This window comes from Aquila chrysaetos, chromosome 18 (assembly GCF_900496995.4).
Source record: "Aquila chrysaetos chrysaetos chromosome 18, bAquChr1.4, whole genome shotgun sequence".
Lineage (NCBI taxonomy): Eukaryota > Metazoa > Chordata > Aves > Accipitriformes > Accipitridae > Aquila > Aquila chrysaetos.
In genome coordinates this window covers 16,207,660-16,225,457 of record NC_044021.1, presented here as the reverse complement: position 1 = coordinate 16,225,457, position 17,798 = coordinate 16,207,660, and the positions used below count along the sequence as shown (strand labels likewise).

The following is a 17,798-nucleotide window of genomic DNA, read 5'->3' as shown; positions in this document are numbered from 1 at the left end:
ATGTGTTTTTCTTCCCTGAGCTAATCTGTGTCTCTGATTTGCTTCACTTGTTACATGGACAGAAGATCCTGTCAACAGAGAAATAATGCCAAGTATTTACAGTTTAATGGAACCCAGGGACCAATTAACAACACAGAAAACCACCAGGCAGTGTATTTCTTATTGTAACAGGAGGGAAATCTTACATTACTGCTGTTCTCCCATTTCTTAAAATAAAGCGCCAGCGCTTTGTCAATGATTTCTCAGTAGTAATGTTTATTATCTGGTAGTTTTACCATTGCCCATTTATCAATCGTTTTCCATGTGCTAGGTTCAGTCAAAAACCCCCTCTCTCTACTTGTACCCCCCAACCCCCAAAAGAAAAAAAAAAAGATGGGGGAAAAAAAAAAAAAAGGAAAAAGCAACTGTCATTAGGGCTTCAGACCAGCATTGCTAGAACCTGCCCTCAACCCCAAGTTCTCGAACTGCTGATTCCTCAATAGCTTGATGGATGCGATGCACCTCGTCCTGCGTTAAAGTCCTCTCCGGGTGGCGGTAAATGATACGGTAGCAATGGCTGACCTTCTTTGTCCTACAAAATATAAACCAAAAGAGGACTCATAAATACACGTGCCTACAAATGCAAATACATGAGGCCAGACACTTACCCTCTGGATCATTTTTTATCTGTGGTCTAATTTTGTTCCTGTTGCTTGAAAATCACCTTAATGCTAAAATACACAGTCCAGAGAGGTGGGAATGAGCTGAATTTTAATTTTGGCAGAGGACTTTGCTGAAGTCCACCTTATACCTCAACTTGTATTGCGATGTGGTAGCTACTTACCAGAGCAAACAAGCCCAGGAGGAGGGCTATGCTAACACCACTGCACTGCTGCTGACACCACAGCTCTCTCATTTCCATGCTAATGGGGCTACCTCGAGGGAGCAGTGTGAATACATAGCCCCCCTTAGACCAGTGGGGCTGGCGTGATGGGCATAAGGAAAATACCACGCAACCTCTGCGTGCTGGAGAGCAATGTTGCTAGCTAATGTGGGGCGTCTCACAAGCCTCGCCATCCAGGCTCCAGCCTGGGGAGGAGACTGAACACACAGCTGCAAAACAGAGTAAAACATTTATTTTTCAATTCAGGTGACTACTTTGCCTTCACTGGAAATTAGAAACAAGGGCAAAATGCATCTGAAGTCTCCATTTGTGGGAGGACAGACTCAGGATGAGGGTAGCCATCACTCCCAAAGCGGAGCACCAAAGGGCAGCGCCACGGCACTGGCTGCACTGCACCTGAGGTGCAGGAGCGTCCCAGCAAACTCAGGAAGAAATGGGGCGAGACATGACAGCACACACACACGGCAAAATTTCTTACCCCTTGCTGTGGAAAGGAAAAAGCAAAAGAGAGCAGGCAAAAGGAACAGAGAAGAGGGAATGGGGTGGGGGGGGAGTATTTAAGAGTTGCTGAGTTAGGCGAAGACAAGTTAATGCAAAACCAGGAGCAAACCAGTAAGTTGAATAAGACAGCAAAAAATATTCTTGCTCTCCATCAAAAACAGGCTGGAGTACATAGCTCTTGCAAGGGCATCTCTACAATTGCAGTGCTTGTATTACTGAATTTAAATGGCAGTTGTGGCATCCTTTTTACTTTTAGTTTCAAATGGAGCCCACACAGCTTCTTCTTTCAAAGGTAAACACTCACTTCAGTGAAAGAAAGAAAATCTGAGGGGAAAAATAACAGGAAACCAGAGATCAAGTACTAGACAGAAGGATCTCCCAGGCTGGTAGAACTCTGCATTTAATGGCACACAAAAGCATCGAGCAAGCTTCAGGTCATCTCTCTCCTGAAAATTGTTTCATGTTAGAAACCATGTTTATTATGACTACTTGATTAAAACTAAGGTTATATGTGCTCATACAAAAAGATAACTCTCAAGATACTAATTTCAACCTCAAATCCTGCTAGAAACAGGCACAGAGAGTTTTTATCTCAGAATAGCTATTTGATACCAACTTTGTCCCACCCAACATGGGTGGGAAGCTTGCCCTGCTCCCACTGGCAGTGAACAACAAAAAGGTTTATGTCAAATTAAAGCATTTCTCTCTTTTTGTGTGCTCTGAAGATAAAGAAAGTTAAATCTAACTAGCATAGGAAAGGGCAAACTGCATTTCATAAAGTGTTAAGCTGACTGCAGTTAGCTGCTAAAAACCAGCCAAGAGGTTTCCCTGTGTGCAGGTTAAATGCTGTAGAGAAGTGATCTTCTTGAAAAGAGGGGGAGGCGTAACTGCAGAGGTGTTGCTCTGCTCTGTTCCACCTCTGCAAAGCAGTCAACAGGACAGACCTGGGAGAAGCAAGTAAATGGAATAACAATGGTTTGGCCAGATGCTACATTGTAAGAGAGAAATTTGAGTAGGAGAGAGGGATAATGAATTGGTACTCAACAGAAACAATGTTCAAAACCAGGCTGGCAAATACCATTACAGCTGGTAGTATTTCAGCTTTTAACCGTGCTACAGCAACCCACCTGATCAAAAACGTGCAAATTGCTTTGGCTGAAAATCTATTTAGAAGATGTACAGTCACAGGCCTGAAGTCTTGTATATACTGGGAATATATCCCATGATGGAAAACTCATTACCACCATTTAATGTGATGTAAACACAAGTTTTCTTAATGTATTTAAGCTGTTGTAGGGGTAGCTACAGCACTGTTTCTTCACTGGTCATGGTTAACTGAAGGTAATGATTTCTCTTGACCCACGTGCTTATGTCTCCCCCTCCCTCCATCCTAGTGAGCAGTTCATTCATGGGGCAAATTAAATAGATCAGAATAGGATGCAATAGTTTCTTGTGGGTGTTGTGGAAAACCAGCATCTTTAGGAGGCATTTAAATTAGGAGACGGTAGAGGTCTTAAAGAGCAGCACTGGACTAGAGCTCTGTTAGCTGCAGCTGAAGTTAAGCATTGGTGCAGGAGAAATAAAACAGGGATTGCATTAAATGTAATTACCTATTTTAATTATAGCCAAAAGATGATGTAACTACTAATACACCTCTGGCTACACATAACTCACATGGTTGGTATGTTACATCCTTTTAGCTAGGTTTATTTGCATCTATGTTACTAATTAGAAAGAAGTATAATGGTCCAATGCTATTTCAATAAAAGACACACTGTAAGTTTCAAAACCTTAAGCATTTTTTTCAGACCAGTATTACCTAACTTTTCAGGGGAAATGGGAAAGAGTACTTCATGGCTCTTCTCCCCCTAATACTTACCCCCTGCCCCAAATAAAATACTAAGACAATGTGATTAATCACTGCCGTCAGCTGCAGCTGGAAACAATTACTGTCAGCAAATAATACATGTTTGCTGATTCCCTTTCTTGCTTTCCTTTTGTTCTGCAGAGTCACAGAGTGTTTGCCTACCTTAAAGATGGTTCTGCTAATGCATAATGAACTCTCTGCTGCATGTCATGCTGCAGCCTGACGATACAGAAGCAGTAGCTCTCTAGCCTGAACAACAGAAAATTTGAGGCCAAAACCTAGAACAGCAGCTTCACCAGGTAGAAAAAAAATAAAATCAGAAGCTTAACAGTGAGCGCATTGGGCTTTATTTACCTAAACTGCACTGCCAGACAAGTCCATGAGGTTCGCAGTCACGCGGACTCCACTCCCATTAGGCTTCAGCTGATCTTAGTGTCACAAGTCTCCTCTGCACCAGCCTGCGGCTTTCAGGTAACGAAACGCAGTGAATACAGTGAAGCACTGCTCAAACGGAAAAGGAAGACAGGGATTTATTCTGATGCCGCAGGAGGAAACAAGAATACGGTCCGTGAACAAACGCTGGAGAGAAACAATGCCTAATATGCTCTTTCGTACATTTTTTTGAGGAAATAGCTTTGCCTCATGATTTTCAGGAATTGGCATGCAGCCGCCTCCACGTGCAAGGGAGCTGCTCGCTGCCAGGTCAGATTCACTGCATGGGGCCAACCTGAAGGTCAGTGTATACGTTTCGATATTTCAGCCTGATATCTGAGCACAGCAAGAAATTAAGGGGCCTTAGTCTGCCACTAGTGTCATAAAACAAACCTGAAAGCAACCTGACACTGGGACCAGGGCTAGAATGAAAGGGTATGTTAGGCAATATAAATTAATACCTGTGTGTTAGCTTTCCCTGCACCAAGTCCACTGAAGGATGTTGTTGTGGTTTTAGACACAACTTGGCTAGAAAGCTGAACCCAGAAGCTACCAACAGCAAAACACCTAAACATACTGGGGAATCTGTCTCAGTAGGTAGGTAAGACTAAGCCACAGGTCATTTGGTAACCAAAACGTTGCCTAAAGAATAAATGCCTGGTACTGGCATTTGTCTCATCCACATGCAATACCATAACAAGAATGAAAATTTCTCCATCCTGTACTTGAAGAGGGACATAAAAGGGGCAGCAGTGAGTGGGGAAAAACCCCCACTTTTTAACTGTGTTCTACTTTTCATCTGTCTTAAATAAAACACAGAAGCACAGAGACCTCTGTAGGGAGGTTATCCCTGCTCTTATGTGGTGAGGACACACAGAACCAGACATTTTTCTAGAAAGCTGGATTTACTTTGGGGAACAGAAAAGTAGAGATGATGGTCTCCCACAGCATCACAGAGCGAAAAAGAGTACCACCTCTTTTGTACTCTGAGCAGTGCACTAAGCAGTACTACTCACCACCATACCTATATTGAACCTTTTCCTACAGAATATTATTTAAAAAGAAAGATCTACACACATAGTAACGCAAGAATTTGAGATTATTCTCTCTCTGTTAAGTGAGTTGTGTTAATGAGGTTCTTTAAGGGTCTCTCAATTCCTGCCATAGCAGTTTTTAACCTATATCCCTCCACAAAGATTAATTATGTAATTACCTTACATAAACCTTCACACAGTACTCGATGACTACTACATGCTTCACAGAGATCACATCATGCTCTGAGTATGCATGAAATGACCTCGGGAAAGAGAAAGGTTTGTTTTTTTTGCAACAATGTCCTGAGAGGGATAATGATGGGAAGAAATGAAAATACTGTCTCACATTACTAGCATCATAGTTGCCAAAGGCATGTGGAGAGCACAGCTTTGGTTTTGCTTTGTGGCTCCAACAGTTCCAGAACAGTTCATGTTGTAAGTGGAAATGGGGAGGAATATTAAACTGCAAGAATAAGAATAAGAAGAAGAAGAAGAAGAAGAAGAAGAAGAAGAAGATGATGATGCAACTACCTTTTCCTTTTTGTTTCATTCTTTCAAACCACATCTACAACTGCTAAATGTTATACAATAAATTTTAAATTGACAAATAGCATTCTTTGCTAGGAACCACATAATGGAAAATGGCAAAAGGTTTGTGCTATATACCTTACTGTCAATGGCAAATAATTCAATTACCATGGTGATATGCATGAAGAATATAGCAGTAATTCTCTGAACAAAGGCCTTTCCTAAAGATGCGTTCTCATCAGTCCTTTCAAATGCTAATACTCCATTGCTCTGGAAGAGTGTATTGTATACAACAGCATATTTTAAAAAATGGACATGTTTTTGTTTAAGGTGATTTTGATGCTAGTGAAAAGCACTAGATCACCTCCAGAAGAAAGAATTGTTTTAAACCCACAGAAAGCGGGGAATGGTCATTTCTGTTGCACATCTTTTCCAGCTGACACGTGGCAGAAGGATGGTTCAGCTTCAAAGATAGTTCAGGTCAACATAACCATGTTGAGACTGTCAACGTTATTTCACCACTGTGGATTTTCCTGGTGGTCACTTTAAAAGAGATGCATGTTCACTGACAGATGGTTGGACTGAAATATTGTTCTTCTATTTCACAAAATTGAGACAGTAATGGACTTTTTGCTCTTTTCTAATTGGACTTGGTGAAATCTGTATCTGAATACCAAACCCTGAACCTGCTTGGCCTTTTCATTCTTTCTTTCGTTAATATTAATTCCATTTCAAGCTTTTCTCTTAATGTAGGAAAAAAAGTCAAAATTCTGTTAATAGTCAGCTTATTGAGAGAGATGAAGAACACGGTATGGGATGCAGTGCCAAAGGACATAAATAACACTTGCTAGTTAAGATAATGAAAGATAGATGAAAAATGAAAGCACTTAGAAACTTTTCAGCTTCTCAGTCACTGAGACACTGTTAAATAGCCATAAAGAGAAGCTAAGCCATTGTCAAGTATCCGAAAACACTGGACTGGTTAGAGAGTTTTGATCATGATTTTCCTTTTCTACCTAAATCTATCACCTAATTTCTTACATGGGAAGATATACTGAAAAAAAAAAATTCCTAGAGCATCACCTGTAAGAGAAAGTCTCCTGGCTGTTAGATATACTCACTAAATGTTTAGTGAAACAATTCAAGCAATTATTTATGCTTTGGCCCAGCACTTTGGCCCCTAATAACCTTTTCTCATTTCAACAGACCACCTTGGTTTGTTGATACATGCCAGCAAAAGAAGAACTAATATGAGTGGCACAGGGCTGCTTTCCGCCAGCTCCCAAGCAGAGGGAACTCTAGTAAATAGACCAAGTTACACAAGAAACTGAGTGAGTATTTCCCTTGTGCACTGTTACAGTCATCTCAGTAACCAGCCGATGATACAGTCAACCCATCTCAGATCCAAGCACTTCCTATTAAAAAGCTCTTAAGCCTCACAGCATCAAAAGTAATGGAATCCATTATGTGCAGGCAACAATGAAATATCACTAGGGTGAAGAATAAGGAGAAAAATATCCTCCTCCAAAAGAAAAAATATATATACCAAAAATTATGCCAAAACAAAATCCAAACTCCCCACAGGATCATAAGCTAACTGTGACACAGACTTCTGCTGCCACAGAAGGCCAGGAAAAAACTGCAAAGCCTTGGGGTTTGGGACTGTGTTCTTTTGTTTTTGTTTTTAATACAATGACTCATTGATTCCTTGAATAAAGCAATGATCAATGGTTGTAAAGTAGGTATGAAACGAGTTCTCAGGGGGATGGATTCCAGCATCAGTGATGACTGCTTGTCCTCCAATCTCCTGCTCTTTGGGAAAATCATCTATCAAGCACAGGCGACGGAATTCCCATCATATCTGATCTGTGCCAATACTGAGGAATCCATTCCATGTGGAGTTAAACTTGGATGTGACTCAGAGTTGTCCCTCTTGTAAGATGAACTTTGTGCTCTCAGTTCATACTGGGCGTCCTCAATTTTTAGGGGCTCACCACTCCATCTAGTGACTCAGTTCAAAATCCTGCTCTAAATCCAGGAAGATTCAAGAGTAGGCTAGAGGCTGAATATCTTCAAGACTTGCCTTGCTGTCAGCATAGCAACCCTGGAGCACTCATCATGCCAGATAGATGCACCATTATGCACTTTTAATGGAATGAGTCTCTCAACTTACCAAGGCTGAGCCTTTCAGGAATAAAAGAAAGCTGTGCAGTGGGCATGCACACAAAGATCAGAACATGTGCAAGCCTGTGAGGCTCAGAATAGGGTACAAAAACCTACTTTTTCTTCAGTATGAAAGATACAAGGACTGCACAGGTGGAATAAAGATGGGAAAAGCAAACTTTCTGATACAAACACACACATACAGAATACAGTGAAATAACTTCTACCCATTGTGGTGGAAAACGAGAGAAGGTTGTTTGGTAAAATACTTGAGACACTTAATTTTATGTAATAAACATAGAAAAATAATTGGATGCTGAAAGTAAGTGAGAAAAAACGATAGTCTTGGCATCAGACAGGACAGAATACCTGTTCTGTGTACAGCACAGGGTTTTATTTCACTTCACTTTCCCTAGGTTTGACTGAAAAGGTTCCATGCCAAATGCTTTTCGAAGTCTAATCGTGTTTTCCCCAAAACAAAATGCAAGGGGCAATACTTTTTGTTATTTGTTGTTTAAAAATTGACCACTAGAGGCTTAAACATTCTCCAACCCAGCAAACAAAAGAACAAAATAACTTGATTTGGATATTGTGTCTCATACGAACTACTGTCTAAGCTCCTTGACTTTCTCCTTCCCTGTGCAGTTCAGAACCTATGGCAGGACTACATTTCCCATGAGAAGCCAAGGCAAAAAAATTCTATGATGGATCTCTTTCTCTCTCTGGAAAAGAAACTTGGCTGACATAGCTGATGTGAGGAATCAGAGCATACTGAGGAGAACAGAAGCATGCAATACCTGGAAGTTCTGGCAGCGCCGGCAGCTGAAGCATTTTGCCTGCTAGCCAGAAAATTCTTACAGAAAAATTTACATTTTCAGTGAGTAAAACCACAACAAATCAACATATTTTCTGTCATTGCTGGCTCTCCCACTTTTTCCACATTTCTCTTTGACCTTCTAAATCCCTAGTAATTTAGTGGTAGAATGAGGCAGCTCCGGCAGCAACAGGCTCTGTGGGTCTGGCAGAACTTCGTGACTTAGATACCTCATTCACAACCCCTTGTGCCCTTCCAGGGCAACTGGAGCGGGTCAGGGACACAACCTGTTTGCAAAGAGTAACTCTGGAAGACACAGTGTGCTTGCAGAGTTGTTGTGCTTCTTGTGTGAAGACATTATATTCGTGTCCTTCTGAGCCACACTGTACAAGTAAGAGGATGGAAGAAGCGCTGGTCCTCCTTCTGTCAACAGCAGTATTAATGATTCCATCACTGGTCATTAGCCACTACAGTATCGCTCAAAAGTTTCCTACCATTGGCAACTGAAATGCCATCTGGAAGCACTTAAGAGTGACAACCTATCTCAATAATCCAAACAAATCTAACACGAGAGGTGAATTTGGACTCCTTCAAATGCTATCTAAAATATTTATAGTAAAAATGTTAAGTGTGATACCTTTTCAGTTCTTCTGAGTGAAAGATCAAAGAAGAGAAGTATAAATATTTAGCAGTTTTTTCCCCCAACTAGATGTTAATACTAAAGGCTACAAAAAGTATTACTAAAAATAACATCGCTGTCAAATTAAAACATATTTCATAATCGAGTAAAAAGGGAATTTATATGAGAATTTAAAACAATTCATTCTCCTAAGAAATGAAGATGGATGGGAGTGACAGCTGGTTCAGATGTGTCTCCACTGAGCACTAGCAGAACTCAGGGTCTACAAAGTTAGATGGCAGACAAGGTCATGGGAAGGACTGAATGTTGTTTCAGGTACTTGCATAGATTTCATCACTGAGATTAGTGGTTTTGTCCTCACCATGCCCAGGAGCTAGGTGTTTAATAAGTTCCCTTTACACTTGCTGAGAGTTGAGGTAGAGAGGAACATGGCTCTGGACTCAAATCAAGAACCTAAATGATTTTTCCAAGGTCACACAGCAAATTGATGAGAGAGGGGGGACTTGGATAAATGCGGGCACACACCCTTTGAGTTACCCTTCTTTCAAGTCACTCTTCCCCCACACACACACTTCCAGTCACCCTTCTTTTCTGCAAATTGTACAGCAGCCCTGGAAACAAAACAGCCTACTGCAGGAAAAAGCAACTCACCCCATATGCAATGGACAGGGTAGGGAAAAGTACAGAGCCAACATAAGGATAACCAAATGTGCTGTTTGTTAAGTGACAAACTAATCGAAAATCAGGAGAGAACAGGATGGGGAGAAGAAGAAGGGAGCAGGAAAAGATGAGTTAATCTGAGACCAGAAGACAGAAGGGGCTAAAAAATTGAAAGCAGTGGTTAAAAGAAATCACTTACCCTTTTTCATGCAAAAGCAACACATTAAAAGCACCTGCCCCCCTGGGCAGCCTGCAGCACTAGAAAGCAACTTAAAAACATTTGTACCTGTGTGTGTGCAAATATAGGGGCGTTCTCAATGGGGCTGCTTACAGTATCTGTTAAACCTAGTGAAAATTCTGCAGCTGCTTGCACAATTAAGTGTTGTTTACTATCTCCTTCCAGTCCATACATTATTTTTCCTCTCAGAATTGTCAGGTTTTATGAGCCTTAATCTGGCTAACTGGATTTGTTTTGGAGATGCAGAAATTCCCCACTTTCCCTCCCTGAGGGTAGTGTGGTTCCACACAGACAGTCACAAGAAACCTGTACTCATTGCTTTTCTGACAGTTGCTGCCTTGGGAAGACAACTCAGAAAAAGTCCTCAAAGTAAGGATACCTACTGGCCAGAAGATTAAACTACTGTTAACACACAGGAAAACTGTCTGGCTGTTAAACACTTCTCTTGCTGGGTCCCATTTGCACAGGTAATACATTTGGACCACGATGATGGACAAAGAGCCCATGTCTTGTAGATGAGGCTTGCCTGGTTATTTTGAGTATAATAGTGGGGAATGTGTCACATATGACAACACATACCCATCAGGTGCACCGGCCAGAACTTTTACAGCTGTCAAAATGAGCATTAGTTTGGAAAACTCTAACTGCCATGTTTGGCATGTTGCCCCCCTAATATTATGGCTATTCTTTATGAAAAGATGAATGAAGAGAAAAACGTGAATGTGACAGGCTGTTTGCATAGTGAACACCTCCTACAGTAATGAGCATCATGCAATAAAACACCACATGGGCATGAAGACTAAAAGGTCAGGGCACAAAAGGAGGTGCATCATTCTGTAAGTACAGTGAAATTGTTGGTCTGCCACTCAAGAAAGGAAAGAAAGCCATTGAGACATTACACTAGGAAGATCAAAATACCATTTTTGCTAAGACTCTACTTCCTCACTAGCAGGAATTAATACGAGCAAAGAAGGCGTAAGATTTCAGCCCAGAATGGGGAACACACAGGGAGCACTAGAGTAAATCAAATGTTCTCAAATTGTCCAAGAGATGAACTTCGCCCTAAGATACTTTAGGAATGAGCAGAAGAAATCTCAGAGCTGTTATCAGTTGTCTTTGAGAGTTCATGAAGGACAAGTAAGGTACCAAATGTTTGGAAAAGGTCAAACAGAGTGCTTATTTTTGAAAATGGAAAAAAAAACCTAGGAAGCCATAGGAGCTATAGACCCTTTGCTTTTACTTTAAATTCCCAGAAAGACTCTGGTGCAGATAACCAAACCACTTGTAAGCACACAATGGAAATAAAAAAGACAGAAAATAGAAAACATGGATGTATCAAGCAAATCTAGTCAAAACAACCTAATTTTCCTCTATAAAGGGGTAACAGGCTGATAAATCAATAATCAATAAATGAAACAATAAATTGCAGGAAGTAGCAAACACCATGGGGTGCAGGTGTGTGTGTAGGGGTGTGTACGTGTATATGGCACATATCTTCACAGTCAGCTAAACCAGATAAGAAAAAATGGTCTAAGATCAACATGCCACAAAACATGGATCCATTGGCAGTTGCAAGCAGTTTCAGACAAAGTTGAAAAATCTTAGGAAAAATCTTTGAAAGTTGTAACAAAAAGTGAAAAAAAAGGAAGAAAAATACTAAATCCAGTTCATAAAATTAGGTGGTACAAAATCTGTCTTCCTAAATGTTTCACCTTGGAGGGAGTTGCATGAAGGTAGATGAGAAAACTGGTGATCAATAAGATTACTACTAAAAGGTGATATTCCAAATGCCTGAAGTAGCTGTCAGTAATTTGTTGTTTCTGGAAGCAGTTACCCACAGTTCATAGCCAAATCTGAAGGATCGTTCTTGTAGGGTTCTTCATCCTGGCTCCCAGATGATGGAATATTTACATTAATGGAATAGGTGATGCAGCAGAAGTGTTTGTTAACTGGCAAATTACATTAAGCTGGGTAAAACAGTAAGTATAACTGCGGACAAGATCAGAATAATCGTGACAAACTGGAAAAGCTGAAGGATACAATTCAACCAGGACAAGTGTAAGCTTCTGTATTTAGCCAAGAACAACCAGCTGCATGCAGAGGATGGGGAACAACTCAGCAGACAGCACTGCTGCACAAAGCATCTAAGGACCACACCGAATCATGAGCTGAAGGTGAACCTGTGGTGGTGGTGTGCTGCTTTAAGCTAAGCAAGCACCACTCTGGGACAAACTGCTGGAAAGCAGCCAGAGTGCCATCCTTCTGCCCTACTCAACACTGCTACTGGCTCAGCTGAAGTACCCTCTCCACACCTCAGGAAAGATGTGAGGCAACTGGAGGCACATCACTGGGAAGCAATGAGAACAAGCACATGTCTAGATAACACAAATTATAAGAAAAGACTGAGAGAACACAGGTTGCTCAGCCTAAAGAAGAGAGAGCATGAAAACATCCTTCAAATACATAAAATGCTGCTGCACAGAGTTAGGTAATAATCTGTTCATCAACATTCATAAGCTGCAGGAGATGAAAGGAATGAGCTCATATTGCAGAAATGTTCAGCTTGAAAATTCGCTTGGAAAGGCGGTAGGGTCCCCATTGCTGGAAATCTTTAAGGACTGGTTATACAAGTGTCTGTCAGGAATGCTATAAGTAGAGCTGATCCTGTTTTGGAGTAGGAGGATGAACTAGGTGGCAGTACTCTTCAACTCTTTAGCATAAAATAATGTAACGGTCTTTAAAATGCAGAAAGTTACTTGGGTAGCAAAGATAGTTCCTTGTAGCTCCAGCTGAATACACATAGTATATTTGTTTATCCCATTGCATTAAAAGGAGATAGGGAAAAAAGCCCAGTTCAGGAAGCCAAGGAGGCAGGAAATACAAACCATTGCTGCTATACCTGGCAAAAGAGCTCTAGTGTGGATTTTGGGGAAATAAAGCAAACAGGGAAAAACTTTTGAAGGGGAACAGCAAAGACCAACAGGCCGAGAGGGGAAAGGAATGCCCTGAAAATGACATAACCTCTTTAGGCCAGCAACCCTTTCAGTAGCCTTACAGGCCAATGTTGAAATACAGCAAACAAGAAAGCAAAGTGCTGCTGAGTTACCTTTCACTGCCTAAAGACAACAAAAAACCAAACAAAAAACCCAGAAAAGTCCACTCTGTAAGACAGTATCCCAAAGGGAGAATGTCACTCAGCTGCTCGTCCCCTTTGCTTTGGGAATGAAAGATGCCTTAGGAAAGCTCTAAGGAACAGCCACAGAAGATGCTGCATATCCTTGATAGGCTGAACTGCATCTTTCTTTTTTATACTTTTCTGAGTTTATATCAAGAAGTTAACCCTTTGCTTTCAGCTTTCGAAGTTCACATTCAACCCCAGGCAATCTTAAAGTAAGGACAAAGTCTTTCTTCTAACAAAACAATGTCGCAAACAAGCTTGTTGGATATCTGCACCCCAAGGCCATTTGGGGAAGTCCAGGGACTAGGAGACATCTGAGACACCAATCCTTGAATGAAGGCTGGTTGGCCCTGAGGAGGACAACAGCTCTGGGGACTATGGCCTTTTGACATAGAAGCTGATTAACTTTAGGCCCTGTTGCAGGTAATGAGTCTGAAGAATAAAGAGGAAATGACATGTCCAAGGACATACTGCAGATCAGCTAATCTCATAAAAGAAATACATAGAAATGTAATAGAAATCTCATCTTACAGAGCCTCAATATAATGCTCTGAATAACCAGCCATGTTTCCCTTGTATTCATACATCTTATCCTGGCCTCCCCATTCTCACTCACTTGCTGTTCTGTGTTCACGTGGTGTACCTCTTCCTTATGTATACAATAGCTGCAAGGAAGGAGCTGGCTTTCACTTTATCTACCTACACTGCCTTTTGCAGTAGAGAATGAGAGGCCATGACTCTGCTACGAGGGAAAATAACCCCATGTACTTGTATAAGAATATGTGTATATAAGTGTATATATACATTCATAGCCATTGCTGCAAAGACTAGTTTTTTATTAATCTTTGCAAGTTTGCATGGACTGATAAGATCACCAGTTTGGGGGAAATCTTGATGTTTACTGAATCTTTTTCAGGGATTAAATGTTGATCTCATAAAAGTTCCATTGCATATGTGTTCTTTCGTTCTTACATGAAATATGAAGTTGCCAAGGAACAAATAAACTATTTATGACTTATGCCTGTACAGTAACGAAGAATGGCTTAATGGGGGCACGTACTACTTTGAAAGTACTGCAGTCTGTTGTTCCCTGAACTGGAGACTCTCTTAAACAGGTTTAAGATGTATACTCTCCTTTCTCCTCAAAAAAAGATCAAATTCTTGACACAATTGTCTTAAGTCATAGCAGAAAGACTCGTACGTGCCACGCTCCTGCACCACAGTCCCACATACTCGCCTTGTAGGTAATTCAGTGTAGGTTGCATACAGCTGCACCCAGACAGCAACAACAGCAAACTGAAATGAACTCAAGTTATTCTTACATTACTGACTTTAGAGTTACAGAAGAGGAGACTGGTATTTATTATACATAAGATGCACCAATTTTGTGGCATGACCTTAAACACCATCATCTCTGCTAGTAGTTCTTCTTCATTTGAACTACAGTAACAAACAAGGAAGGAGATGCGCCTTCTGAGATTACAGGTAGCTACACCTGAACAGTCACCTCGCCAAGTGTCGTGGGAAGGCCACACCATTCAGATCAGCAGAGTTTGTTCTCTACTTTGCCTATTTCTTGTCACACCTAGCCAGGATGGCTGGTGTTCTAACATCGTGTTTTGAAACATACACAGTACCAAAAAATATGAAAACTATTAGGCACCCACTGCTGAGAGGGCTGTGATGCTACTTATGCTCCCTTCTGAATCATCAGTATCCACCATGTCTCTCCACTGCACTCACACGCACAAACTGTTCTCCCCAGCCCATGACACCATCTCTCTGCAGAGATGGCTGAAAAAACACAGGTGCTGGGTATGTGGATTCAGTGAGGGAATATACCTCCTTAAAATGGAAGAGATGACAGAGAAAACACTGTGGCCTTAAAGCGGAAGAAGAGGGAGACTACAATAGCCCTGTGACATTTTGCGCTGTAGCCTCTACCAAAAGGTGAAGAATCAGAGACACAGTTTGGACAACCCAGTAAGATCAGATCGCTGAGCAGCATGAAGTAGATAAAGGGAGAGAGACGTCTGCAGATCTCACTCCTGAAACCCCCCCACTTTTCATCCACAGGATTTAATCAGTTGCATGATACTTGATACTACTGTGATTTTACTTTAGCATCCATATGAGGAAAGGTTAACACGATCTCACACTTCACTAGGATAAACCCACTATAGAAGCTGAAGCATCAGTCCAAAGTACGGGTTGCATGGTACTTGGACAGTTATAGGACAGTCAAAACATTTATAAGCGCTTCTAAGCTGGATGAGAGCTTTCTTATATTGCTAGCACATCTGCACTGGCAGGGACAAGCTTAGTCTCTTGTATCTCAACAGATCTCAGTTTTGATTCTGTATATCCTACAATACATCACAGAAACTCCACAGGAAAGCAGTGAAAGAATCTGGATCAGGCTCAGCATTCACCTACAAAGCCCATGCTTAGATCCATACTGTGTTGGATCAATCTTTGAGTCTTTTTTTTCTTTTCTTTTTTTTTTTTTTTTTTTTTTAAAGGTGGAGCCTGTATCTATTTCTTTTCCCAAAATACCGGGTGAGCATTTTAGTAGCACATGGATGAGTCAATAAAACTGAGCAGCAGTGCTGTTTGCACAAATCCTTCTCCAATCCTGTCTCCAGGTGCTTCTCCCTGCTTCTCTGATTTGCCCTACTGTACTAAACCAGCACATCTGCCAGAGTGGCTGCATGTGTGATGAACCACACTAGTGAGCTGATGTGGTTGAAAAATGACCAGGTAGAAAAAGAAAAAAAGACTTAGATTCCTAATTGGGTTCATCGAATGGCCACACCAGTCACTGTGCGAGCACAGTGCGGGGGTGAGAAGAGCACAAACCAAGACTTACATTGCCAGGAGAAACACATGTGGAAACAGGGGCTAACATCAGAAGCTGGTAATTCACTGAATCCACATAAGCACTAAAGCACATCCTCCTTTTTTTTCCCGAAGTTCGTGTAAAAATGTGTTATACATTATGTTCAAAATGAGACTCAGATATAAGGGAGAGGAAAAAAACCCGTTTGGCTGTCCCCAAATGCTGCTGAGTCCAATCTCCTAACCTATTTCCACTGAAGGCAATGGGATGACATCTCTTTCTGCCAACTGCGGATTCAGCTGACGTTTTACAAAACAAGAGGGACAGGTCCCTGGGTAGCACTGTTTTAAAAACTGATCAGCAGAAGCAGGCAGTTGGATCCTCTTCTTAAAAATGATGATACACCAGTTTAGTTAGGAAGTGAATGAATGTGTTCAGGACAGCATGAGAAGAGGTGAGCGAAAACAGCTATGACAGCTGAACTTTGCAACAGTGCAAACTCTTTTGCCACCAGTTAAGCCTGAGGTCAGCGGTCTGAGCAGACCTTATGTGTGTAAGGTCCTTCACAGGACCTCTGCTCTAGCACAAATTTCATTCTATGCAAGCGAAGTTCTCCCTTCTGGCAAACGTAATACAGATCCTGGGACGAGAGACCTGTGCTTCTAAGCTTGCTCTTTCAGTATTTAATCAAATATAGCAGCAATGCTTAAGAGGTTACTGCCATTAAAGATGAATCTGTTCAAGATCATTGCCTTTAACTACTCCTCCGTATTGTGGGGCATCAGCCCAAGCTGACTGTTTGGCTTTCAGATATTAAGAAGCAAGTCTGGATAGAAGTAGGGTGTGGGGATCAAGAGAAAGAAATACTAACGGTGAATCACTCCTTTGCTGATAGAAGGCATGGTTGCCTTTAATGAATAGTTACATGGAGGATGTGAAATAATCTAAGTGGGACTGTTATGAAACTTAACTATGAGATACTTTGAGTAACGAACTATAAAGCTGCTAACTGGATTCAGTAAGTTGTTGAGTCATTACCATAGAAGACTGGGTTGCTCTGAATGGCATATGAAATCCATATGGCTAGAGACATTGAATGGTTTGCTTTTGGTTAAAGAAGATGGAAATGAGCATACATGTACATGGATTTTCAATAATAAAAAATTAATAATAAAAAATAATTTGATGCAATTATATACCATCTACACTAGCATTATTTTGTCATTTATCTTTTAATTAAAGATGTCCTGTGACTGAGAATTAGCAGGCATGAAATTAGCATGGATTTTTAATGTTTTGGGAAAAAAATACAGTATGTTCTCTGCACTGAGGTATCTGTTATGACGTCAACTCAAAGTAAAATGAGGACTGGGCAGAAGGATGCTGGGTACTACATATAAATCACTGATCTTTCACCTCTTAGAATATTTTCACATTCAAACTGAGATGCTAAATGAGCTGAGCGCTTAACACAAAAAAAGAGAAGAACTTATGAAACCACCACTATGGATATAATTCATTCTGGAGTAACTACTCAAGCAAAGACCCAGGGCTGAGCTAGTCAGACAACTCTATTATCTGTCACCTGAAGAAAGTGTGATTAGCGGAGGAAATGTCACATTTACACTTAAAAATTGTTTCAAAGACAACTTGTATCTTTTGGCACAACTCAGCCATTTTAAAAATATTGTAAGAGAGAGAGGCAGAGACAGCAAAGAGCACTCCTTTTTATGATTTCTCACCCTTGTATTAAGCCATCGAGTTTAGCCTGAATATTCAGTATCTCAGCAGCTGGCACTTCCCAGGCAGCGGTGCTGAGTTGCTCTCCGCTGATCCTCAGGGATGCAGTGCCGGGGCTCTTGGAGTCGAAGGCTCCCTGCGCAGTGCCTGTGCAGCGCCTACCGCCCCGCGTAGCATCAGCCTGCGGTGCAGCACAGAGCGGCAGGACAAGGAGCAAGGGGGAACTGCATCTTCTTCATTCCCTCTGCTGCGAAGGGGGAGAGGTGGTCTCTGCAGCTACT

The 17,798-nt window shown here is 41.3% G+C and overlaps 1 protein-coding gene across 1 annotated transcript in view; it reads right to left on the bottom strand.

Annotated features, from left to right (window-relative positions):
* Positions 1-238: 238 nt before the first annotated feature.
* FARS2 (phenylalanyl-tRNA synthetase 2, mitochondrial) overlaps positions 239-17,798 on the bottom strand; it is a 249,822-nt gene continuing 232,262 nt past the window's right edge. Inside the window, exon 11 of the mRNA XM_030041709.2 lies at positions 239-571. Coding sequence (XP_029897569.1) covers positions 433-571 — 139 coding nt within the window. The 3' untranslated portion in view covers positions 239-432. The remainder of the gene's footprint in view (positions 572-17,798) is intronic.